This window comes from Atractosteus spatula, chromosome 10, assembly GCF_055471065.1.
Source record: "Atractosteus spatula isolate fAtrSpa1 chromosome 10, fAtrSpa1.hap1, whole genome shotgun sequence".
Lineage (NCBI taxonomy): Eukaryota > Metazoa > Chordata > Actinopteri > Semionotiformes > Lepisosteidae > Atractosteus > Atractosteus spatula.
The window spans coordinates 9,795,765-9,821,628 of NC_142715.1; the positions used below are offsets into that span (position 1 = coordinate 9,795,765).

At 41.4% G+C, this 25,864-nt stretch overlaps 1 protein-coding gene and 3 non-coding genes across 4 annotated transcripts; 2 read left to right on the top strand and 2 right to left on the bottom strand.

The window, feature by feature from the left end:
• Nucleotides 1-5,498: 5,498 nt before the first annotated feature.
• On the bottom strand, nt 5,499-5,570 carry trnat-cgu (transfer RNA threonine (anticodon CGU)). The gene has a single exon. It is a non-coding gene; the product is annotated as a tRNA-Thr (tRNA).
• A 794-nt stretch (nt 5,571-6,364) lies between these two features.
• On the top strand, nt 6,365-6,458 carry trnai-uau (transfer RNA isoleucine (anticodon UAU)). Its single transcript has 2 exons — nt 6,365-6,402; nt 6,423-6,458. It is a non-coding gene; the product is annotated as a tRNA-Ile (tRNA).
• A 3,197-nt stretch (nt 6,459-9,655) lies between these two features.
• On the bottom strand, nt 9,656-10,333 carry LOC148824882 (uncharacterized). The gene has a single exon (XM_088926304.1). It carries the CDS (start codon nt 10,331-10,333, stop codon nt 9,656-9,658), a length of 678 nt encoding a protein of 225 aa, XP_088782430.1.
• A 9,150-nt stretch (nt 10,334-19,483) lies between these two features.
• Nucleotides 19,484-19,541, top strand: LOC148824883 (U7 small nuclear RNA). Its single transcript, XR_016093297.1, has one exon. It is a non-coding gene; the product is annotated as a U7 small nuclear RNA (small nuclear RNA).
• The last annotated feature ends 6,323 nt before the right edge of the window (nt 19,542-25,864 follow it).

Sequence of the window (25,864 nt, forward strand, 5' to 3'; positions counted from 1 at the left end):
CGAGGTCCAGGGGAGAAGTCGTAGTAAGGCAAAGGCGTAGTTAGTAGGTAAGCTCCGGGAGAGAATCTCAATCGTGAGCAATGACCGGGGGACAGATGAGGGTTTAAGTAGACGACTGATTGATGTGTGCACGTTTGGTATGGGGAGAGCTCGTGGGAATGCGGGAGCGCTTGCCTGCGTGAGGGAGATTCGTGACAGAACCAACAGAATCAACCTGAACTCATAGAAAAACAAGAATGCCCCCGAAACACCTGCACCCCCCTCCTGGACCACTCTGGTATCAACACCCCCAAACCCATCCATACCAGCTAACAAGACTCAGAATCGGTGCAACCCTTCAACCTGGACCAAGAGCAGGATGGGACAAGAACCTGAACCACACTACGTACACAAGTTTGTATTTTTTGGCTGAAGATGAAAATGTCTAACATAGATTGTTTTGGTTCTAGCAAACAATAATAATAGTTGTTAAAATCCAAACACACATAATGAGATCACTCTCTGTCAGTATGTGTAATATTCTGGGTCTGGGCTCCTCTGTATTTGGGCTAAAGAGAGTTCAACAACATTATTAAATGCACTGACATCATAATCTGACAAGAGACATTGTTTAGGGGAGACTTGACCACCCACTGTCCCCCTGGTATCGTGAAGCTCATTGTCCTTTAGCTTACCAAAACCAGAATCACTTGGGTTCATCAATCATTTGATAATTTTTCAGCATGGAATAAACCTATTACTTGTTCCTTGGAGACAATCTGCTGATAAGATATGATCACTATATTGACCATATACAAATTCTTGCATAAGGAATTCATATTTTGCATACACCGATCCCCCCGGAGTCCCAAGTGATTCTGGTTTTGGTGAACAGAATACCGCTATCCCAGTGCATTGTGCCACATTAAATAAAAGCACGAGAAAAAGAGTTTCAGAACACCTAGCTGTGTCAGTGTCGGTTTGAACATCATGGGAGCTGTTTTTAATAAGCTGCTGAGTAAAGAATATTTTAATCTTCCTGCTGTCAGTAGTATTGTGAATATAGTTGACCCTTACCTGAATGAAAACAGGACGTAAAGGAAGGGTTTCAGAAATCAAACAAAACTTTATTCCCGTGCTTACAGTCTGGGTAATTGGAGACTGCGCTGTTCTGTTTCGTATGGTCATATACGGGTTTTTCGCACGAAGCCGTATTGAACAGTATTTCTCGCGTTGTGAACGTGTGCACACAGCGGTCCCCCGGGTTCCAGTTAGTGCGTAATTACGCATCGATGAAAAGCCGGAGGTTTAAAAAAAGATAATTAGCTCACTGATAGTTTGGTGTAAAGGCTGTGGAAATATCCACAAGTCGTGGTCTTTAAAATGCATTTGGTTTGAAGGCGTTCTGTGCTTCCATTGCGAAGATATCGACAAAAGAATATTCGTGCTTGGTCAAAAAAATGTCATAAAAACGAAAAAATAAAGGCTGAGAAAGCATTCACAATGTATTTTATACACAAAGGTAGTATTCTCGCAACTCTAAGAGGTTTAGTGTAAACGCTACAGGCGTGCCAAAATCGTTTTCGAACTTCAAGCTAACTTTACCCCGGTAAAGTGAATTTCCAGAACGCCATATTAAAGTCTCCCATCCGTTCGTTTCAAATACATGAATTAGATGAGTTCGGGTACTTTTCTGATGTATTTTAATAGTTTGGCACTGTGCCTTGTTAAATATGTCACAAGCAAAGTTTATCAACTTCACTTTCATGCGAGGTTTTGCGTGGATACAAAAACATTATATGATATCTATAACACACGTGAAGAGTGAATCTGAATTAATCAGAATGCCTCGCTGCACCAGAATTGTCAGAATACGTATTTTAAAAATACATGTGGTGCATCTGAAGACAGAATAAAACCCAGAAAAGGACGACAGACCATTAAACTGTCTGGTGATATTGCTGCATGGGGCGCAAGATCACAATAGAACACGTTATTGTAAAAAATGTTAACATTCGTGAATGAGAATTTTTTTTATTGTACCAAATGTCCGTTAAATAATGAATGACGTTTTTCAGACCATAAACACTATTATATGAAAAAAAAACATTTACTATATATGCATTTAACTTGCTTTTTTAAAAAACATTACAATACGGTAGATGAAAATTGTTGTTCACGCTCTTGTATTAAATATACTCTAGTCATGTGTCAGAAATAAAGTGTATAAAATTTGCTAAATCAAACAAAACACAAGCGCTACGAAAAAGAAAAAAATGTGTTAATCCTGCAATTTTATCTCGTTGAAACGTTTTTTTTTCTCTGTGGCACTAACGGGCTAACGGTTAGGATTCCTGGTTTCCTGATTACATAGAAATGTGTCTCTCTTGCCTTACGATGTCCAAATGATCAGTTCAGTGTAGAAAAGAGCAACGTAAAACCCCGTCAGGCGTGCGAAACGTATAAATAAAAGAGATCGCTTTGTTTCTGCCCGCTTTCTCACTGAAGCCCTTTGGTGTGTTAATAGAAGGTTATAACCGCTACACTGCGCGATGTGGGGAGGGGTGACTTGCAAGCAGAGTTGACCTTTGAGAAAGGACTCGTCTCGGGAATATATTTCCACATTTTGAAGAGATTTTCTCCATTTCTGTAGCCTGATTTCCACTATTGCTAGAGAGCTGTAGAATCTGGAATCACCTATCCAGCTCTGGGAACAGTGTGTAGATGACAGGTTTGTGACTTTCTCATGAGCACGGTATATGAATCCATCAGATTAAAGAGACTGTGAGCATTTGAATAAAATTAACGATAGTCTGTCCCAGCTTGCCGCGATGGTATAGTGGTCAGTACTTTGTGCTGTGACCGCAATACCCGCGCTTTGAATCCGGGTGACAGCAGCCCAAGACAAGAGAGTTTCCTTCGTCTATGTTATTTCAGTGAAGGGGGGCATGCGTGTACAGCGAACGATCATCGAGTTGATGTGTTGCCCCATATAAGTAATGTGAACCAACACTGCTTTACAAAGGAGCACGGTCTGATCTTATAGTTGATAATTTGGAGACCAGACCGACCTCTTCTCTGACGAGAAGAAAATGACAGGAGCCGCAGTATTTAATATAAATAAGAAAATAATTTTCTGTGGCGCAACTAGTACCAAACACTTAATCTCGGGGTTGTGAATTCGAGCTCCACGCTGGTAAGAAATCATATAGGTTATGATAAATTTAAAAAGTAATATTATAAAACTTTCCCGATACCAGTTTGCAGGTGACATGTTCTTTATAAAAATAATCTTTAGTATGGGATCAATAACCGCGCCAGAACAAATATCGGAAAGAAATCGCCTGTAACTAAGGAATTTAAGTGAAGTAGAGACATAATCAGAAAACCTACATATAGGAAATGTTAGTTACTTTGTATGTGCTTTAGCGTTTTCTTTTATATACCGAAAAAAAAGTTCAAGGCGTTCTAGTCGCTGTACTCCTCGTAGATAATCTCAACGAAATCACAATACAGTACAGGACAAGCAGTGAGGACCTCACGCAACGAATAGTCTTGAACATGCCAAGCGTAAAGGCACACTGCACATCTGCGAAATATCACATCCTAGTTAAGTTACAGTGAGATTATAGACTGAAAGCTAGGAAGTCTCAGATCACTTTTTTATTAAAGGTTCAAGCAAACCCGAATACCTTTGCAAGAGACATTTCAGAATCTCAGTCAAATCCAGTACGATTGCTGGATCCCTCTAATTCGGCTATATCACAGATCTGCAGTCCACGATTAGAATACTTTAGGTGCGTTGTGTAAGACATACCGCCCAGAGCATTTCTAAGACAGGAAAAACATTTTCGTTGCGAAATGAGATATACTGTACGTAGAGTGAAATGGTCTGGTACGAGTCCTAAGTTTGAATAGTTCAAAATAGACGAAAAGGGGTAATTACAGACTCTTTCGAAATGTAAGAACATTAAAGCTGTGCGGACCTTATCTTGATTTACCTAGTTTAATCGTTTTCAGAAAGTGTAATTGTATTATTTTATGTACACCTGACGATTCTACTGATGTTATAAGTGCTCTTGTTTATATTGAATCTATTTTGTTGTTCAAATAAAAAGTAAAAAAAAAAACTTTCCGGATGCGGCTGCTGTAAAAATAAAATGACATCAAAGGCGTTGTACGTAGAGTTCTGAAGCCTGCTCCACAGAAGAACTAGCTGAGATGAAAAGTTCAATATTCTACTGAGAGGGCTATTCCCGTCAACTCAGTTTCTTTCTGAAACAACGTTTTTCAAGAAAAACTTACACTTACGCAAAATTTGAAATAAAATACTTGCTTAAAAGTGCAGATTATTTTTTTCCCAAAAACTGTAAAAGGAGAAAACCGACCCGTTGGAGTCTCTGTCGTACCATTGCTCAGTGCGGTCAGGTCGGGACTAAAATGATAGTAAGGTGCTGTTTCAAGCACATCTAGGCACGCCTTTCTCACTATTCCATCGTGAACATCATCTAGAGAAAAAGTGGCATGTAATGTTTAATACATTATTGACCTTATTAATAATTTGAGGGAATACAAATGCTTTGCATGTATCGAATTACAGCACGTAACAACTGACTACCTGAGTCGATATCACCGGGCAATTTCCAATAACGACCAACATCAGAAACTTCAAGAAAAATAAGATTCCATATCTTGGAATGTAGGGCGGGAGAATTCATTTATACTCCTGTTGCATCTTGAGCTAAACTTTTTTTTAAAATATGACGCAGATTTGCTCAAGATACTTGTAATCCCCTTAAAGAGAGTTTTCATGAAAACGTACATCGGCTAGCTCTCCACTGTTAATTGACAGAACTTTTGAAGAAACTGTTCTTATATAAGCAACATACAAATTACACATCTTAATGAACATGAAGGGAAATCTATGGAAGCCCGTTTCCGCCAGGGAGTAAAAAAAAAACGCGCTATGGTATCTCATTGTCTGTCCTTTTTTACTTAAAAAAGGTCTTCTTTAGCTCAGCTAATAAGACCTGGGTTCGAGCCAATGCAGTGAGGCACGAACTAGGGTGGGAGCGGCGAAGGCACAAGCCCTAGAACCCGAATCCGTTACAATAACAAAAGGACAGACAATGAAATATGGGCTATTTCGAAGTCGCAAATGTGAGATATAAAGTCGGAATTCTGAGTTACTAAGTCGCAATTCTGAGTTGCTAAGTCGGAATTCTGACTTACTAAGTCGGAATTCTGAGATACCATAGCGTGTTTTTTTTTTACTCCCTGGCGGAAACGGGCTTCCATAGAAATCCGGGTTGTGAATAACAACTGTCACTACACACGATTGAGTTCTTGAGGCTGGCACCTAAGACCACTCAGCCATCCTGACAAGCAGTGGAGGATGCCCGTTGCTTTGTCAAAGGATTATTAACTACTACTGACAGTTCTTTTCTTATTATTACAGAAATTTCTACATTGCAAAACAATTGACGATTTAGATAAAGGTAAGTCGTGGTAAGCAAACCAGGCACGGACGGGGCTTGAACCCGCGCTCTTCGGTTTACGAGACCGACGCCTTACCACTTGGCCACCGCGCCCACAGTTGAATTTTCTTTCCCATCAAGACTAATATATTTTGAAAATAAATAAAAAAAATCTTTGTGCACAAATTGCAATGGCAGGAGTAAAACAAATATGATTATGATGTACAGTAATTGTTCACTTAGTGAAATACTTTTTTTGGCCCACTGAATATAGTTCTTCTGTGGAGCTGGCTTCAGACTCTGCTTATAGCGCCCGTCAAATAAAATAGATATTTTATTTTTACAGGAAGACGCATTCCGAAATGTATCTCTGCAGTTTTAGAAAAGTTTTGAATGGCATATTTTATACAACGCACAAACCGTATTCTAATTGCAGACTGCAGATCTGTGCAGCAATCGTACTACATTTCACTGTGATTCTGAAATACTTCGAGAAAAGATTCAGGTTTCCTTGAACTTTTAATAAAAAACGACTTCGCTTTCAATCTCTGATGTCACTGTAAACTCGGACGTGATGTTCCGCAGATGTGCAGTGTGCCTTCTTGTCTTATTCAAGTTTACTGGATTTTTGAAACGAAAATACAAACTGGACAGTTTCAGACAGATGAAGACTCATAAATGTCACTACAAATGACAAATTTGTAGTGTAAATCCGCCGGGCTGATTTACCTGTCTGACCATCTCTCTCCTCCCTCTTTTGCAGTGAGCACTATTTTTTCATTTTCTTCCCTTGTAGTTTCCTCGCTCTTTTACTGTCCCTTTCTCCCACGGAGAGACGGAAAACATGCCGAAATCGTTTTCACTGTGTTTGTGCAACGTCAGTGTGTGAAGGGAAGGCAATCTACGCGGCTCCAGTGGCGCAATCGGTCAGCGCGCGGTACTTATACAGCAGTGCACAGCGGAGTCATGCCGAGGTTGTGAGTTCGAGCCTCACCTGGAGCAGTGTAGCCTGTCTTTAGCTACTGAAAGCAACTGTCCACTTTAGTTACTGCTACTTATAGGTCGTCCTTAACACCTTATCTAACGGGATTGTAACCTGTTAGGTATTTGCTGGAGACCCGGTCTAAATTAACATCAAAGGAACAGGTAAAGGTTTATTCCACGTCACACCCGAAGAAGGGTCCACGTTGTGTTTCCTTCTCTTTTCAGCGTGGAATAAACCTATACTTTTTCCTTTGCAGCTGATGCAGGTCACTACTTAATTTCCCATCAGCTGTGGACCCCCTGCTGGTCTCTACACAGATAGATGAGAGATATCTTCTTAGCCGAGAGGTCTACTGGGACTAAGGGAGCACGATGGGGTACCGAAGACTTGAAAAAGCTCTCGCATTAGATTCTGTTTTTGTTGTTTCCCAGATTTGTTTTTAATGTTATTTTTGTTTTGAAGTTGTTCCGTTAAGTATTTTTTTATTTTATTTTCTGTAGTCGTTAGACTACTACAGTGATTTACCGAGGTTCCCGGAAGGCTTCTTGCATTGTGGTTGTTGTGTTTTTGGGTTACAAGTATTTTTTTTTCTATTGATAGGACCCCACGCATTACTGTGGGACTAGTTAACTTAAGTTCTTACATTGTACCTGAAATTACCACATAAACTACTACTCTGTTTTTCCTTTTTTTTTTAATAAAGGCACAAATGATGTTTTTTTTTTCTTGTGGCTGATTGGCAATGTCCCTACAACGGGTCATTGCTACGAACCTGGCTGCTGAAATTTGTCAGCAGCTCTGTACTAAACCTGTTCTCAACTGCAACAAACCTAAAATAACATCTGCTGCCCATTAGATCTTACTGATGTAGGAGACTAACTTAAACCACCTCTTCACAGGGTTTAAGTAACTCAGTAGTGGAACAGTCGATCGCTTTTGAACTGTTCTGAATGTAGTGGAAATAATATGGTCACAAAGTAACGAATATACAGTATTCACCACTCGCTTGAAATATTTAGCTAAAATTGTTTTCTAGACACCACAACTATTCACAATGAATTTGATCAGTACATGTCTTTATTAATAAAAGTGTAATTTATTAATAACTAAGATTAATGTAAACCTTTATTAGTAGCTGTATTACCGGTTAATCTGATGAGAATTCAGAACACGAGTCTCTCGCTCAGTAAACACGCTTTATCGTTTACTGAGCTTTCGATGAACGTCTAAGTGAAAGACAAATTTACTATTTTCACTTTTTGTTTAAAGAACACTTTTATCACATATTCTGCACTCCCGATGGTGTTTAACGGTGCTCTTTTCTACACGCCTGATTTGAGGATCCCCAGCTAAAATATTTTTTACTTATCAGGCTGGATTTGAGCGTCTTTACAGAGAGCTGATTTGGAAGCCTCACATATGCAAATGGTGACACTTTATCTTCGCTCCACATAAGAAACTCATAAATCTTTGAATGCTTTCCTCTTCACCTGCAGCACTAGCATTTGTCTACAGTTTGTGGCATCTTTTCAACACAATATATTTCACCATGGACTGAAAGATCAAATGGTTTTGGCAAAAGATAAGGAGATCTCCTGGCCTGTAAGGGATCAAACCCACAACTCTGGAGTTATTAGAACGACAATCGATCCAACTGAGCTACCTGACCACGTACATGTGAGGCTCTCTGTGCAGCATAAAATTTAATTTAGAGAATTATTTTTCCCTCTGAATTTAAACCCTCACAATTATGTGTACTGGCTTTCTGGAAGTGGTGGATATGATGAAAAAGAGATCAGCCTCTGTGATGCAATATCAAGTGACACTGATCTTCTGTTATACCGTTCCCTGCTGCATTTTAACCTATTGGGGAAATACTGGTATCCATGCATGTAAGGTTTCCTCCTTGTCAAATTATTTTCAAGCACATTTTTGTTGTTGAAAATAAACCTTGTGGATTTACATGTTGTGTCCCTCTTCTGTTAGTATCACCCAAATTGATACATTGTGCTCTGGCGATTCTTCAGATCATACCATTTTGTACAATACTGTATCAGTATTGTAGAACTCATATCATTAAAGAAAATAAGGCTTTTTTGTATATTTTATTATAATTGTATTTATATGTGGAAATATGTTATTTTAGTATCGACATGTACATTTGAAAAATTATTTCCCCCCCTAAAAGCAGGCAGCCTAACATTTTCAGCTGACAAAAAATTAGATGAATTTTTAAAGATCCAGACTGAAAGTTTACAAAATATTGTTTTACACTATATGCTGCTGTTTTGGAAGTATACTTATTTTACAGGTGCAACTGTGGTTAACATTGCTGCCATGCAGTGCTGGAGCTCTGTGTTTATTTCCTGACCTGTTTTTCTATCTGAGTGGAGTTTGTATGTTCTCCCCATGTTTGTTTGGAGTTTCCGCCAGGTGCTGCAGTTTCCTCCCACAGTCCAAAAACATTGTGATATCATTTTAGGAAGTGAATTTCATGATCATAAGTTTTCTAATGTCATTTTGTCACACCTGTCAAAGTGTGAATTGTTTGAACTTTCATCTTTCCTGTCATGTGAACCCAGATGCCTTTGTAACAATCTGTAGTTAATATTTCTGCAGTTTTAAGTGAGGTAGCGATGCTGTATATTTCGACAAGCCGTCCCTTCTTGCAGGACGAGGACCCTTAATTTCTCTTGATTTGTAGGGAAATGTAAATAACAGTCAGAATGTCTCATGTTGTGTCTGGATTTGTCCACAGTGGCTTTTCTCCTTTGTGTGGTCCAATGTATACATATTGATAACAAACATTTAAGTTTCCCTTTCCATTGGGGTTGATATTTTCATTGTGAGTTGCCAAGAGCTCCTTCATTTTTAATTGATAGTTTTACAGGATAGTTGGTACAGGGTGTACTCCTGCATCTTATTTATAATAACTCACCTGACAGAGTCTGGACTCTGGGGCACACTCTTTTTCCAAAACTCTCCTCCTCTCCATCTTCTCCTTCAATTGTTGCTTCTCCAAAACTCTCCTCCTTTCCTCTTCCTTCTTCATCTGTTTCTTTACCTCCTTTTCACAAACTCTCCTCCTCTCCTTCTCCTCTTTTGCTTGTTTCTTCTCCTGCTTCTCCAACAGTTTCCTCCTCTCCTTCTTCTCCTTTGCTTGTTGCCTCTCCTCCTCTTCCCAAAATCTCCTTCTCTCCTTTTCCTCCTTTGCTCATTTCTTATTCTCCTCCATGAGCTGATTCCTCCTCTCCTCCTCCTGAGCTCGCCTCCATTCCTCCTTCTCCTTCTGCCTCCTCTCCTCCTCCTGCTGCAGGGGTTTCTCCAGCCCCCGAACGTAGGCCTTCCACCTCTTCTGCTCCTTCTTCTCCCATCTCACCTCCTGCTTCTGCTGCTCCCTCCTGTTCTCCTCCGCCTCCTGGGCACGTCTCCGCTCCTCCTTGTTCACGGTCCTCCTAATTGCATCTGCTGCCTTGGTGCATCTCCTCTCCTGCTTCTCCTCAGTCTTCCTCCTCTGCTCCTCCTCCTTCTTCCGTCTCCTCTTCTCCTTCTCCAGCATCTGCCTCCTGTCCTCTCCCTCCTTCTCCCATCTTCTCTCCTGTTTCTCAAACACCTTCCTCCTCTTCTCCTCCACCTTCATCCTCTCCTCCTCCAGCTTCCTCCTCTCCTTCTCCTCCTGCACCTCCTGTCTCCGATCCATCAACCACCCTTCCTGCTTCTGCCTCCTCTCCTCATCCCGCTCCTGGGTGTTCAGGGACCGGTGCCTCCCGACCCGGACACTCCTGACTTTCTCCACTGGTGCCGTTGTCCTCTTGCCCCCTTGCGGCTCTTTCCATCTCTTCAGCTCTGTAGTGTTGCTCTTATCCTCATCGACCCCGGAACAGCACAGCATCTTGGTGATGGAATGGGAGGAGCTGACCTGCTTTGAGAGAGAGGAGTTAATATAGACACACTGACTGGACACTCCAGTACATTAACACTGCACCAAGAGAGAGCGGAGTTAATACAGACACACTGACTGGACACTACAGTAAAGGTTCACTCCTCACCTCTCCTAGAATCACAGGAGCTACAGGGTCCTCTAGGTGTCTCAGCACCTGTGTTCTGACTTTCAGCAACTCTGGAGGCCTGTCTTCAGGACTTGGACCTTCCTGACTCTCCTGATTCCTCTGCCTCTTCTTCCTCTTTTTCTTAGTCTCCTACACCTCAGTCTTCTCCTGGGAGGTGATGGGAGGGAGGTGAGGGAGGGGTCTGGGGACAGGTAGCTGGCTGGGTAGTGACCTGGGGCGGGTCAGTGTCAGGATTGGAAGAGGTGGACATGTTGTCCTCCTCATCTTTTTCAGGGCTGACTTGGAAAGCACGCCTCTTTGCACCTGGACACTGAAGGCAGACACAGGTCTTTGCTGCTGGGGTCAGTTCTTGACTTCTTATTCTTAATATACCCTCAATATATGCATTGTGACTGTAATAAGATCCTGTACAGGTGAGTCTGTACAGTGTGTCCAATAAGAATCTGTACAGTTGACTCTACTCAAGGACAGAGGTTCTGTTCGCTTCTCACCTGTCTCAGAAGCTCAGGAGCTCTGACGCTCCTTAGAGGAGGGAACTCATCTGGGAGTTGATGGGGGCAGCATGGCGCAGTCACCAGGGGTTTCTCTGAGTTCAGCGGGGTCACAGGTGATCGAAGTGGGAGGGCCCAGGGGCGCCAAGATCCAGGAGAGAGAGGGATGGACAGCTTGGTTTCTTCAACAGCCTCACCAACCTGGATCATGCGTCTCCTGGGCTGTGGAGACTGAAGACACACAGAAGACTTTTCTGTTCCTGCTGAGGCCTGCAACAGGTCAGACTGTCTAAGACAACTACAAAGAGAAAAAATAAACCTGCTATTCACAGACCTCAGCTACAGGGATTCCCAGGTACTTCTGCAGGATGAGGTTGACGTTGACGTCGGCTGCAGACTGGCGAAGCACTTGTCCACCTCAGAGAAGTCACACCTGACTTTCGTGTTTTCAAAGTAGGACTTCAGTGTCTCCTTCGCCTCCTCGTAGTCATCCTGCTTCTTGATTCTTGTGCCCTGGAAGGGAAAATCCCAGGAAAATATGAAGAGAGATTCAGGCAAGATGTCCTGACAATGTCTGCTGCTGTCAAACCAAACCTCCATTATCAGAGCTCCCATTGTGTAGCCTGTTGTCTTCACTGTTTTAATTTTGGGATTTGGTATAATTTCTTATAATATCCTCCGTGAAACTTCACTAACTCAGTACCAACTCCTGTACCAGAGAGAGAGAACAAAGACAGTGAATCATCATCATCATACCTCCACAGTGCCAGACAGGAGATGCAACTTAGGGGTGGAACTGTGGTATTTCTAAAGCCAAAAGAGAAGGGGGGGGGTCACCACAATGTTGATAGAGCCAATAGAGAGAGAGAGAGATACACCCCACTGTTAATAGAGCCAATAGAGAGAGGGGAAGTCTCCCCACTGTTAATAGAGCCAATAGAGAGAGGGGGAGTAACCCCACGTTGCCATCGATGACCAAGAGTCTCACCGCTCACTCTGTGATGCCCCCTAGTGTTGATCTGTAAGCGGTCTGTCTTTCAGCCACCCACTTGAAATAGAGTCCCAGCCCAGCTCCTGTCTCTCTCCGCTGGGAGATTTCCAGGTTGAGTGGGGTGACGCAGGTATCTTGGAAAGCTGAGGGGGTCAGGAGAATCGCCCCAGCCCCTGTACCGCCCTGATACCACAGTGTGAGCTGGACAAGGGGGAGGGGTTTCAGGGACTCACCAATCCCACATATGCTGCCTCCGATCCAAACTTGGCCAGGACCACATCGTACAACTCCAGGCAGTCCAGCTGGATGGAAGACATCGCATTCTGATCCCAGGTCTGTATCCAGCTCTCCTCAACCTAGAGCAGCCGCTCCAGTTCGACCCGCAGGCCCTCCCTGAGCCACCACAGGGCAGCCAGGGTCTTACCTACACTCTAACCTACAGTTACACTATAACTAACACTTACACAAATACTGCTAATATTACAACAGTAACACTGCAATTAAGGCTTATAGTTTCATTATTACTAACAATAACACAAACTTAGTAGTACACTAATAATACCAATAATAACAGTAATGCTATCAAAAGAACTAACATGACAATGAGTGTTAATATTCTGACACTAACACTATGATTATCACTAATATTAACATGAATACTAGCATTAAAACTAAAATTAAAAGTAGCTCTATCATCACTTATTCTCACATGAATACTAGTATTCAGTAGTGCTATCATCATTAATACTCACATAGACACACAGACACTACACATACAGACACACACCCACACACATCACACACTCACAAACACCCACACACTCACACATATCCACACACTCACAGACACCACATACGCTAATAGTGATAAAAACACAGCACTCACAGATTTCTGTTCATTGGTCTGGACTCTAGAAAGTTCTAAAGTGCTCTAGAAATTCGCAAGCGACTCTGGACCTCAACACCTGTTGATGGGTCACTTCTGTCAGACACAGCATTGGAGCCCAAGCCCACCTACACACACATTTACACACACACTGACAGATATACACCCACAAACTCACACATATTATGACACACTGACAGAGACACAACCACACACTCACACACATTCACACACTGACAACCACACACTCACACACATTCATACAGACACTACACACACTCACAGATACACACTCACAGACACACATTCACAGACACACACATAGACACAACACACACTCACAGGCACCACACACATTTATACACACAATCAGACACTCACACACATACTCGCACACATTCACAGATACACACAATAGACACTACTAATACTTACAGACACACACCCACACACTGATAGACACCACATACTTGCAGACACACACCCACACACTAACAGACACACACGTACACAATGACAGATATATCACACTGACAGACACACATTCACACACTGACAAACACCACAAACTCACAGACACACTCTACATACACTAATAACCACAAATACACTATAACTAACACTAACACAAATACCACTAATATTACAACACTAACACTATCACTACGACTAACACTATCAATATCCCTAACAGTGATACAAACTACTACTACACTACTAATACTAATAATAACAGTAATGTTATCACTAAAACTAACATGACCACTAGTGTAAATAATCTAACAGTAAATCTATAATTTGCACTAATATTAACATGAATACTAGCATTAAAACTAAAATTAAAAGACTTACACTATCATTATGACTAACACTGACACAAACTACTTATAATAACAGTAATGCTATCACTAAAACTAACACTACTGCTACTGTTAATACTGTAACAGTAACACTATAATTAAATTTAATATTAACATTAATATGACCATTAAAACTAAAACTATCAGTAGTGCTATCATCATTCTCACATGAATACTAGCATTAATATTAAAACTACCAGTTGTACTCTCACTAATATTAACATAAATACACTAGCATTAGTATTAGTTGCTGTCTGTGACATCACACCACTCTTTATGACCTAGCCAGGCACAGTGACGTGCCGCGTGTCGCCATGGTTACCATACTTATGATTTGTAAACAAATGGAAAATGCATTTAAACTGTTACTTACACAAATTTATTAACTTTGAATATATTTTTCTAGCTCTCAGATACAATTCCTAAATAATAATTTGAATGAATAATTCTTTAATTTCGGATTGAACATTATTAACACAAAATGCACTATGTTAATTAATCGATATTGACTCTATTCTAGATTTTAAAATGGGTCAAGAACGGGAAAAGAATCAGTGCTCACTAATCAGTGAAGTTAATCGATTTTTCTACTGTTCTTTAGTTGAATTAATTGCTTGTCGATAGATAAGTGATCAATAACTCTCCTCCGTGCGCTCTTCGCTTCTTCCGCGGTCTCGCTCTCTGATCCCGGCGCTATGGCTGGTGTCTGTGACGTCACAGCGCTCTTTCTGACAGAGCAGAGCGCGTCTCGGCTGGAGGAGACTCCTGTCCGGAGCCTGGGGGGCTTTTCTTATAGATATAACATCTCCCCCCAAAAAAACACAGGCTGTTAAGAGAAGCGATTCATAACAGCAGGAGGAGAAGAATGACATACTGAGGAATGAAATTCATTAAACAGAAAAAAAATGTTTACTTCACAGACTAATGCGTTATAAAGCATACTCCTGTGGAGCAGAAGAGAAAGAGCACAGGTCTCTATAATAAGCGCTTTTAAGCGTTTTACACGAATCTCCACAGAATAGAAGCCAGGAGGATCAGACTCCTGATCCTGGAGGTTGAAGAGCATCTCTTGGTTTTATTTCCACTCGAGCTCTCAGTTCCTCAGCTTGATTATTTAACTAGCTGTATAACTGTTATCAGACTCTCTTTAACTTTATATTTATAAGACTCCCCATGAGAGACGTGTGGGAGATGCTGAATTCCAGGGCTGGTGTGGAATCACACACAGACAGGTCTTTTGTGTGATCTGAGTCCCACTGCTCAGAGCTACAGACTGGTCAACTAGTCACTATTGTAGACACGACCATCAGTCTGCTGCTGCTGATAATCATATTATACTCATAAGAGTGGCAATACTGCTGTTCATTAAATAAGTAAAAATAATAATAAGAGATAATCACATATTGCTCAATTGTCAGTCAAACACTTCTGACAGATGCTTGGAGGCTGACTTACAGTAAAAATAATGAATCACTACAGTAATACTGAAGGGCTGGAGGTCCTGGAAAGGGTTAATAGAAGCTTCTTGCTTCTGACCTGGAACAGAGCCCACAGCTGCCAGATCAGTGACCCCTGAGCCCAGTTCACAGAGAGGGGAACCAGCCACAGCCTCACAGTACAGCCTGGCTTCCTGTGCTGGAGGAGCTCAGAAGAGCACAAACCACAGACTCACTGCAGAGTCTGACCTGCAGCTCCAGTGAAGCTCTGTCTAATATCACCGCTTTTAGGCTGTGTAAACAAGGAAAGATTTTTAAAAGAAATCATCATATCATTGCTTTTTCAGACTGACTCTTGCACTTATGCTCCTGCTGCTGCAGTTATTATGGTGAGGCTGTAACACAGGAGCTCTGCTATATTGAACAGGAAAGTTTAAATACAGCATAACTACTAATACTACTACAGCTATTACTACAACTACTCCTGCCACTGATACTACTGCTACCTACTATTACTATTTATACCTACTACTAATATTTTACTGCTCCTCCTACTGCTACTGCTACTACTACCGATAAGAATAAGGAGGATGAGCTGAGCTGTGTCCTCACTCTGTTCAGACTGGGGGTGTATCAGTGTATAAGTATTAGTTCAGCTCCACTGTGCTGTTAGAGAGTCTCAGTCTCTTCCTCACAGTCAGCTCCACTCAGAGAGACTGGGGCCACAGCTGAAGGGGCTGGAACATCTGTGTGGACTGGAGCTGCACAGGGACAGACTCAGAGTCTGAGGGACTCAACTGGAAGAGCTGCTGTCCACCAGGCTCAGTACAGAGGGGACAGTCACTGCTGGGCTTTTCTTTCTTTTTCATTTAAATTATTTGGCTCTGTTCACATCCACAGGACACCCAGTTCTTATTCAGTCCACCTTGTTTCTGTATTCCTGGGCTGACCTGAGTGACCTCACTGCCACAGTGGAAGAAACAGTGATGTGGCTCTGATATATATGGAGAAGACTGAAAGGGCCCTGTCTGATTTGTTTTATTTGTTATTGGTTTTATTTCCACCCGGCACTCAGTTCCACAGCTGGACTGATGATTTATTTAACTGTGTTACTCTTACCAGACTCAGAATCATGGCTCTGGAGCCTTCTTTGGGTGTAATACAGAATAAACATTTACTTGTTTCTTTTCATGTTAACTGAGACCTGATCTCCAGAAAATCGTCAGTTGCTTTCAGTAGCTAAATACACAGGCCACACTGCTCCAGCTGAGGCTCAAACTCACAACCTCAGCATGACTCTGCGGTACACTGCTGTATAATGGAGGACAGGCTGAGGGAGAGCAATGTGAGAGAAATGTGGAATGGCATGAGGAAGATCTCCGGATACAAGTTGTCCGGCGGCCAACAGAGTGAGGGAGGCCTGGAGAGGGCCAATGAGCTGAATCTTTTCTTCAACAGATTCGATACAGGGTCCACTGTCCATTCACCTCACAGGCCTTCACCCCAGACACCCTCTTCATGTCCTCAGTCACCCCATCATGTGATCCCTCCTACTCCTACTCCATCTTCCCCTGCCCTCCTCGGCCTATCCATCACAGCTGACCAGGTCAGAAGGGAGTTGAGGAGACTCCATGCAGGGAAGGCAGCGGGTCCTGACGGTGTCAGCTCCAGGGTGCTAAAGATCTGTGCGGACCAACTGGGTTCAGTGCTGCAGTACATCTTCAACCTCAGCCTGAGATTAGAAAAGGTTCCGATGCTCTGGAAGACATCTTGCCTGGTGCCAGTACCCAAAAAGGGGCACCCTAAAGTCTTGAATGACTACAGACCAGTGGCACTTACATCACACCTAATGAAAACTTTGGAAAGGCTTGTACTGGACCACCTCAGAACCCTGGTGAGTACAGCACTGGACCCCCTGCAGTTCGCCTATCGGTCACACCTGGGAGTGGAGGATGCAGTCATCTATCTGCTACACAGAGCTAACTCTCACCTGGAGAAGACGGGGAGCATTGTGAGAGTTATGTTCTTTGACTTCTCCAGTGCCTTTAACACCATCCATCCACCTTTACTGAGAGATAAGCTAAGGGCGGCGCAGGTGGACACTCCCCTGCTGTCCTGGATTATAGACTATCTGACCTGCAGGCCACAGTATGTACGGCTACAGAGCTGTGTGTCCGAACAGATTGTTAGCAGTACTGGGGCTCCACAGGGGACTGTCCTTGCTCCATTCCTGTTCACCTTTTACACCTCTGACTTCAGGTACAACTCTGAGACATGTCATCTGCAGAAGTTTTCGGATGACTCTGCAATTGTGGGGTGTATTAGAGAGGGGAGGGAGGAGGAATATAGGAGCTTGATTACCAATTTTGTGGAGTGGCGTCATCTTAACCATCTCCAGCTTAACACCAGCAAGACCAAAGAAATGATTTTTTAAACTTTCGAAGGAATAAGTCTCCACTGAACCCTGTTTCCATCCAGGGTGAGGACATAGAGGGCGTACATTCCTACAAGTACTTAGGGGTACACCTGGATGATAAGCTGGAGTGGTCTGGTAACACTGATGCCCTGTACAAGAAAGGTCAGAACCAACTCTATTTTCTTAGGAGACTCAGGTCCTTTGGTGTGTGTGGAACATTGCTACACATTTTTTATGAATCAGTGGTGGCGGCGGCCATCTTCTACGCTGTGGTGTGCTGGGGCAGCAGCATCATGACAAAAGATGCAAATAGGCTCAATAAACTCATCAAGAAGGCTGGCACTGTGCTGGGGATGAGCCTTGACCCCATGGAGGTGGTGGCTGAGAGGAGAATGCTGAACAAGCGCACAGCCATCATGAACAACACCTCTCATCCGCTTCATGGGACTGTTACTGGGCAGCGGAGCACATTTAGCAATAGACTGCTCCAGCTACGGTGTTCAAGGGAACGTTTACGCAGGTCTTTCCTCCCGGCGGCTGTCAGGGTGTATAACGCTGCCCTAGGCTAGGACTGTTAGCCCTTCATTTGCTCCTCTATGGACAGCATGTTTACTCCATTGTACTTTTTGGACAATCAGTCTGTATAAACCTATGCACATTTTGCACATATTTTATTGTTTTTACAGCGACTATGATCAGCACATTTTGCACACACCTATGTATTTATTTATTTTTATTTATTTTGTTTGTCTTTTGTTTTATAACTATTCTGATGTCTGTTTTGCTTGTCTTGGGCTGGACTGCTGTAACACATCAATTTCCCTATGGGATTAATAAAGTATTATCTATCTATCTAGTCAAAGTCCTGACCTGAATCCGATTGAGATGTTGTGGCATGACCTTAAAAAAGGGGTTAAGGCTCGAAAACCCTCCAATGGTGCTGAATTACAACAATTCTGCAAAGATGAGTGGGCCAAAATTCCTCCACAGTGCTGTAAAAGACTCATTGCCAGTTATCACAAACGCTTGATTGCAGTTGTTGCTGCTAAGGGTGGCCCAACCAGTTATTAGGTTTAGGGGGCAATCACTTTTTCACACAGGGCCATGTACGTTTGGATTTTTGTTTTCCCTTAATAATAAAAACCTTCATTTAAAAACTGCATTTTGTGTTTACTTGTGTTATCTTTGTCTAATATTTCAATTTGTTTGATGATCTGAAACATTTCAGTGTGACAAACATGCAAAAAAATAAGAAATCAGGAAGGGGGCAAATACTTTTTCACACCACTGTATTTATTACAGTTTCCTATTTTGTGAATATTTGTATTTGTTTGTGAAATTAAAATAAAGTTCTTAAAAATAAAAAAAATAAAAAAATGGAAGGTTTTCTGAAGTCAGAAAGCCAATTTATTTGGTGGAAAAACAGATTGGTGAAGCTCCTCCTCTTCCTTACCTTAGAAGGAGAATTACAAGGTCATCTCCAGAGCTACAATCTAACAGTTGCAGTCACAATCCAGTGTATTTGTTTACATTTTTTGTTTCTGGAGTAGCTGTCATATTAATTATGCTAATATGTAACCTAACTCCAGCATGAATAACTAGAAGAGGAGATCAGCTCCATTCCAGACCACGGGAGACTTGTGATTGGCTGGGCCAGGTCTCTCATTTGCATATTGGATTTGGAAATATAACACTAAACCCTCTTCTTACATGGATTTAATGTACACCCAAGAGTCACCTACTGTGTATTGCCACTTCAGTTTTTTATGAGTAGTTGGGATTACCGGTTGACAGGTTTTATTTGTTGAATTTTAAATCGTCTTGTATTATCACCCTGACTGCCTGTACTCAAAGTTTGGTAAGGTACATGTGTTTTCATTTCCTTTACCAAGTGGAATTTTTGCTCTTTTAGTATTTGTCTCGAAGGCTTTCTGAAGTCAGGAAGCCCATTTTTGGTGAAAAAAGATATTGCACTTTGATATCATGATAAAGCTGTATTCCATACAATCTAGTAGTTATGGTTCCTGGTATTTGACTGTGATTCCCTGGGTTCAACCTTAGGTGTGGGAACATGTCTTTTTCGCCTTCTCGTTTTCAATTGATCAGCACAGTATAGAAAATAGACCCATAAAGCAACGTCAGCAATGAAAAATGTGAGAAAAGTGATCACTTGTTTTAGCTTGCTTTCAAAAAGAAACCCTTTGATGTGTTAAGAGAAGGTGATAACCACTACACTGCGCAAGGTGGGAATGAGTGACTTGCAGAGAGTGTTGAACTTTGAGAAAAGGACTTTTCTAAGGAATATATTTCCACTTTCTGAAGAGGAGATTTTCTCCATTTCTGTAGTCTGACTTCCTCTATGCTAGAGAGCTATAGAATGTGGAGTCACCTATCCAGTTCTGGGAACAGTGTAGGTAACAGGTTTGTTACTGCCTGATGAGCACAGTAAATTAATACAGCAGAATAAAGACACTGTGAGTATTTGAAGAGAATTAACAATCTTTTACGTCTTGACACGTTCAATGCTGCTGTCATTTCTGTAATATTGTGATTATCATGTTCATCACACATGCGCAAGATCCCCTGTTTGAAATCGGGCAGAAACAGGTGTCTTTTATCCTCTCACATTTTGCACTTCTGCCAGTGTTTTATGGATCTTTTTTTGTCTTATTGCAAGAACTCGCATTTCCTGTGTCATTCATGATCACGTCAAACAGCCAGCAGATCATGTCACCTTTCAGATAGTCATTCTTCTGCTTCCTAAATTTCCAAGAGACAGGTCATTTCAGCAGAACTGACAAACTTGGCAAAGCAACTTGATAAGACCAGGTCCTAGAAGTCACTACTCAGTCAGTCACTGCTGCCGAAATGCAAGCTCTTCCTCCAGCCTGAAGAAGTTGATCCTACATTACTCATGAGGAAGATGTATCTACCAGACCTCAGAGAGCTGAGCCGGATCACTTCCCTTCTGAATGATGTTGCAGTAACACTCTACCACTCCTCTTCATGCATTCATGCTGGAACTTTAGGAGGCTACTGTAGACAGCAGAGGTTGGATCATACATGGAGGTTGAAATAGCTCGGCTGAGAAAGCCTTAGACTGACGCTCTAAAGGTCCCTGGTTCAATCTGGGGTTTTGGCATTTTATTTCATTGCGCCATTTGTTCCTCTCTACCATGCCCTGTATCCAAAGTCACACTTCCCTTTCTCAGCCCGAATCCCAAACTAGAGTCTTTGTGTCCTTGAGTCCCTCTTTTACCGACGCTGATGAAGTACAGAAATAACTTAACATGTTTTGCACTCCTTATGGTGTTTTATGGTGGGACCTGTATTTCTCTTAGTGACAGCCCATTTGTTTTCAATATATTTCTGGTGCACTTATTACATCAGTCTCCCCTGGTGGCCTGTTTTCATATCCCACTTCTGACAATGACTTTTCTTATGTCACTTTGATGGGAGTACAATTGGAAAAAAAAAAAACTAAAATGTGTGTAGTTGTTTCCATGTCAAACCCATCTTCCATTTTATACAGTATTTCACAGGAGTGAATCAATTCCTTGTTTAATTTTGCAAATGACCCTGTTGTCAAAAAAACAAAATTCCCATGTAGCCAAGGGGTTGCTGAAAAGCAGCTTCACTTTGATGTTTTGTGTTGTTATAACAAATTCATCTCATTTAAAAAAAATGATTTCAGTAGGAAGAAAGGTGTCTCACACTACAGTTTAAATTGTAAACAGGTTGTAGAAAAAGCTCCTTAGCTCCCTGTCAGGAATCAAACCCCACTCTCCTGTATGATAGGGAGGGATTCTCACCATGGTTAAATTGCAACCGTAATATCAAAAACATTAATAAATGCATATATAATTGAAATTGAAAACATATCTAACACAGCATCTTTTCTGGTTATATACCACAATGCATTGCTGATATTCGTTGTTTGCCATTTTGGTTAAATACGTTTTTCTGAGCAATCCTCTTTTGATGAGTAAGTATAAATAATAATAATACTATTTGAATACATACAGGTCTTACTTAATATTATTTTGATTAAAAATAGTATGTTAATAAGCAATAAATGGCACATAAAAATAGTGTGAAGGTGCAGAGCATACAAAATCAACTACAAATGTGGAAATTTAACATTTTTAGGATTATAAATTCCATGTAGCACATTAGCAACACTACAGTTATGCTAATGTAACAATAGTGTAAGAAAATCCTGATCTAATTCCTTTCAAATGCTGATACAAAATGTGAATGATTTCAGAGTTTTGGGTATTGGGTCTCCTGATAGAGATCAGAGGATGAACTGAGTTGTGTGGGAAAGTGTACAGAACAGGTGGACTCCCAATTCCACATCAAGAGGCTGAGCACAATGGAAGAGTTCTGTACACACAAGCGAGTCCTTGACAATATGGACAATCAAAACCTACTTGTATGATATTATATTCTCTCTGTGGTGTGGAAAATATCCACTACTAGTATTCCAGTTTACAGATAGGTCATTATATGACAGCTTACATCTGATTAATAGGATCCGTCTCTGGCATACTTTCTTATTTTTAGTTTATAATGTATAATCTTGCTGATCTTTTAATGCCAAAATAAAGTGTTTTACAAAAAGCTCCATGTTCTAAAAAGTTACTACAACTTTTGAACTTTGAAATATGGTCACTTTGTATTCTAGGACTGAGCAAAGACTGCAGAAAAGTACAGTTAATGTTTGAAAATGTGTAATGGGTATGTCTGATTGGTTGATTAGTGAAGATCTAGTAGCAGTTGATGATTAGCCATATGTTGATTACAATATTGTATATAATGTACTATAATTTGAACTAGATATTTTTCAGGTGTGAATGATTGTATATTTACAGAATAAATTTCTAAACCAAATCATTGGCTTGATTTACTTGTTTCTCTGCCTATAAAACTTTTAAAACTAAAACTAAAACTAAAATCTTTGATGTATAATAGATCTCTATCCATATGTGTATAATAGTCCTCTACAGTTAATTGTATAATAGAACTATATATTGTATAATAGAACTCCAACCATATATGTATAATAGTCTGCTTAATTGATCCGTACATAAGAACTCCAACCATTTATGTATAATGAACATATAATCATAGATGTATAATTGACGTATAACAACATACGTATATTAGAATTTCATTCTAGACAAATTACGGACCACATTTATAATTCTAAGGTATGCATTTAATAGACTTATATTCTACATCTTTTGCCCACTGGGGAGACACTTCAACAGGTAACACCCCGTGCGAAACATCATGAGCATCTGTAAAATCTCTCTACCTGCCCGTTCTTCACAGAGACGTGACGAGGGTCTAAAGGGACATTTTTGAGCCGTAGAAACATTTTATTATTCCGTACTTTCCTGTGCAGTCAGGCCAGTTCCACTTCTTCTGCGCCCGACAACGGAGGTCGTTTTGAAAACACGAGAGTAAAGGGACACTGCACGTCTGCAGAACATCACGTCCGAGTTTAAGGACAGTAACATCAGAGATTGGAAGCTATGGAGTTTCAGGTCTGTTTTTTATTATAGGTTCAAGAACGTCTGAATACATTTGCAAGAAGTATTTCAGAATCCCAGTCAAATCCAGTACGAATGCATCTTTTGGAATACGTCTTCCTGTAAAAATAAAATGACTTCAAGGGCGCTATAAGCACAGGTTTGAAAGCCCGCTCCACAGAAGAACTATATCCAGAGGTGCCAAAGTCGAGATTTCACCACGTGAGAGAAAGCATCTCAGAAAATGAAGTTGCAGTCGCTTCCACGTGTCATAACACCACTAGGTCAGACCACAAGAGCTGAAGAGCCGCTGTCGAGAGTAACGCGGCCGAGCGCTCTAAGGAGCTGGATTAAAGCTCCAGTCTCTTCGGGGGCATCTGTTGGAATCACACCGCTGCCGCGTATCTCCTTGTTAAGAATCCCTTTTTTGTTGTTGTTGCTGCCTCCAGGCGATGTAAAAAAGATTCAGAAACAAATAATTTGAACAACAATAGTCGCCTGCTTGTTTGAAGGCGCGGCGGCTAAGTGGTAAGGTGTCGGTTTCGTCAACTGAGGATCGTGGGTTCAAACCCCACCTGTTTCGTTTGTCACCACTTTCCTTGAGTTTCAGTGTCTTTAAAAAACACGCAAAGTAGGAGTCTCTATAGTAAAAGAATGTAACTGTCGCCAGTGATGAGTGTTCTTCCATATCCTGCCTTGTTCTTTAGTCGACAAAGCCTGTCTCTCTTCACACCCATCTTCCGAATGATCGTCTCAGCATTGGGAAGGAACGGGCATTTGGTACAGCCCCCCCACTCCATGGTCTGATCACAAACAGATCGAGTGAGCTGTCAGTCTAGGTTGGAAGTAACGTCCGAAAGCACTAAAAATCTGATTAGGAACGAGAAGACCGTGTTTTTTTAAAACGAGTAAACGATAAAATTATATAATTAGTGGGACAAAACATTGTCTGCCTGCAAGACTATGTCATGCTAAACGCCACAAATTGTGTTCGTCCAGTCGTGTCAATCGTCCTAAAGTTACGGAAAATCGGATGCAACTGGTGCATTCGGTGTACATTTCTTCAGGATAGTCGCGTGGTTTAGAACAGCGGATTCATAGATTCGTGTCTTTTAAGCTTTGTGTTCCGCTCTCCAGATAGAGGCGAGGGTTCAAATCCCACTCCCGACAGTCAGGCGTTTTACCCTGTCTTTACACTGTTTCAGTCTTGTGCTCGCTGACAATCACAATACGAGGAAAACGGAGAAACTGCTTAGCAACAACATAATGGACAGAAAAAAGCTTCGTGAACACGTGAATGTGATTAGCAGCAGTAACGTATGCATTCAAATGTTGAAGTCCGAATTATAAAAACAGCAGAAGAAAGGTGCAATTTGTGAGAATTCGCGGGTTTTTATGCTGCTTGGACTTCTTTCAAGCCTACGAAGTGACTCCCGTTTCATTTTCATTTTCAAACTTCAGAACCGAATAACAAAATGGCAAATACCGTTTCCACGATGTATTCAGCGACGCGAATGAAATATTTTAGTGCTGGCTCAAATGCGAGGAATTTCAGAAAAACCTGGAAAAGCAATGCTTGCAATAAATGACATAAATTTAAAGCGTGTAGTCAGCATGAACAGAACAACGCAATGCTCTGTAAAAACGATCTGAAGCCGCAATTACTCTTTTATCCGGGCAGTTCATTCCGATACGATGTTTCTGCAGAATAAATGAAATGCCGAACTCCAAACATGTTGTTGCCATTATTGTTACTCCTGTTGCTGTAGTTTTAAACTTAATCAGTGGGTATGTAATGTTGTATAGGGGCTGGACTACTTTGTTCCGTCCAAATTCCATTATGTGAATTTATGCTTTTTTAATATAAGTATTTACAATACAACGCGTGCTCAAAAACCGTTACTTGGTAGCTTAAGAAGCGGCAGTGTTTTGACAAAGTGTGGTATTCGAACAGTAAATGCTGAAGTGTTTAATACTTGCTTGTGAGCGAATCTCCCTCGATTTAGACAAACTCTTGTTAGGCCGATGATTTCAGATCAAAATCTGAATCAAGTGGAAAGAAAGCTGAATTACGCAAAGGTCACAAGGCACTGGGTATCACTGTTACGCCATCGGGTCATGCTAGGAGGATTGGAGGGATCAAATTGACACAGAGGGACCCAACGTGGGGGCTGAACCCACAGTTCTGAGATTAAGAGATTCATGCGCTCTCGACTGCGCCTATATAACTCTTGTGCTACAGCAGTAATGTTTCTGGGTGTGGATGAACATGACATAATAGGCTGACAGCAGGAACACGTGGCCCACACGCAGTGACAGTATCGCTATCACATTTGTCTGCAGTATATTGTTTTGGGAGCAGCAACAACTTTCCTGCAGAGATGGGAGTGCCTTTAATACAGCTCTTTCAATCGGACAGAGTAATAGGAACCGACCTAAAGTTTCGGCTGTGGATCCATCTGCACATGGGGGAAGAGACAGTAAAAAAGCGACGAAGAAACAGAAAGAATTGTGCTCGCTGCAAAGTAGGAAAGAAAGAGGTGTTAGGACACGTAAAACAGCTTGGCAATAATTTGCAGCGACAGTTTTATGTTATTTAGTACACAGATTTCTCTTCATGTTCCTTAAGATGTGTAATTTGTATGTTGGTTGTATGAGAACAGTTTATTCTAAAGTCCTGTCAATTAACAGTGGAGAGCTACCTGGTGCACGTCTTCAAGAAGACTCTCTTTAAGG

Excerpts from the sequence above, each read along its gene's own strand:
- LOC148824882 (XM_088926304.1), bottom strand. The coding sequence starts at position 10,333 with ATGCTGTGCTGTTCCGGGGTCGATGAGGATAAGAGCAACACTACAGAG.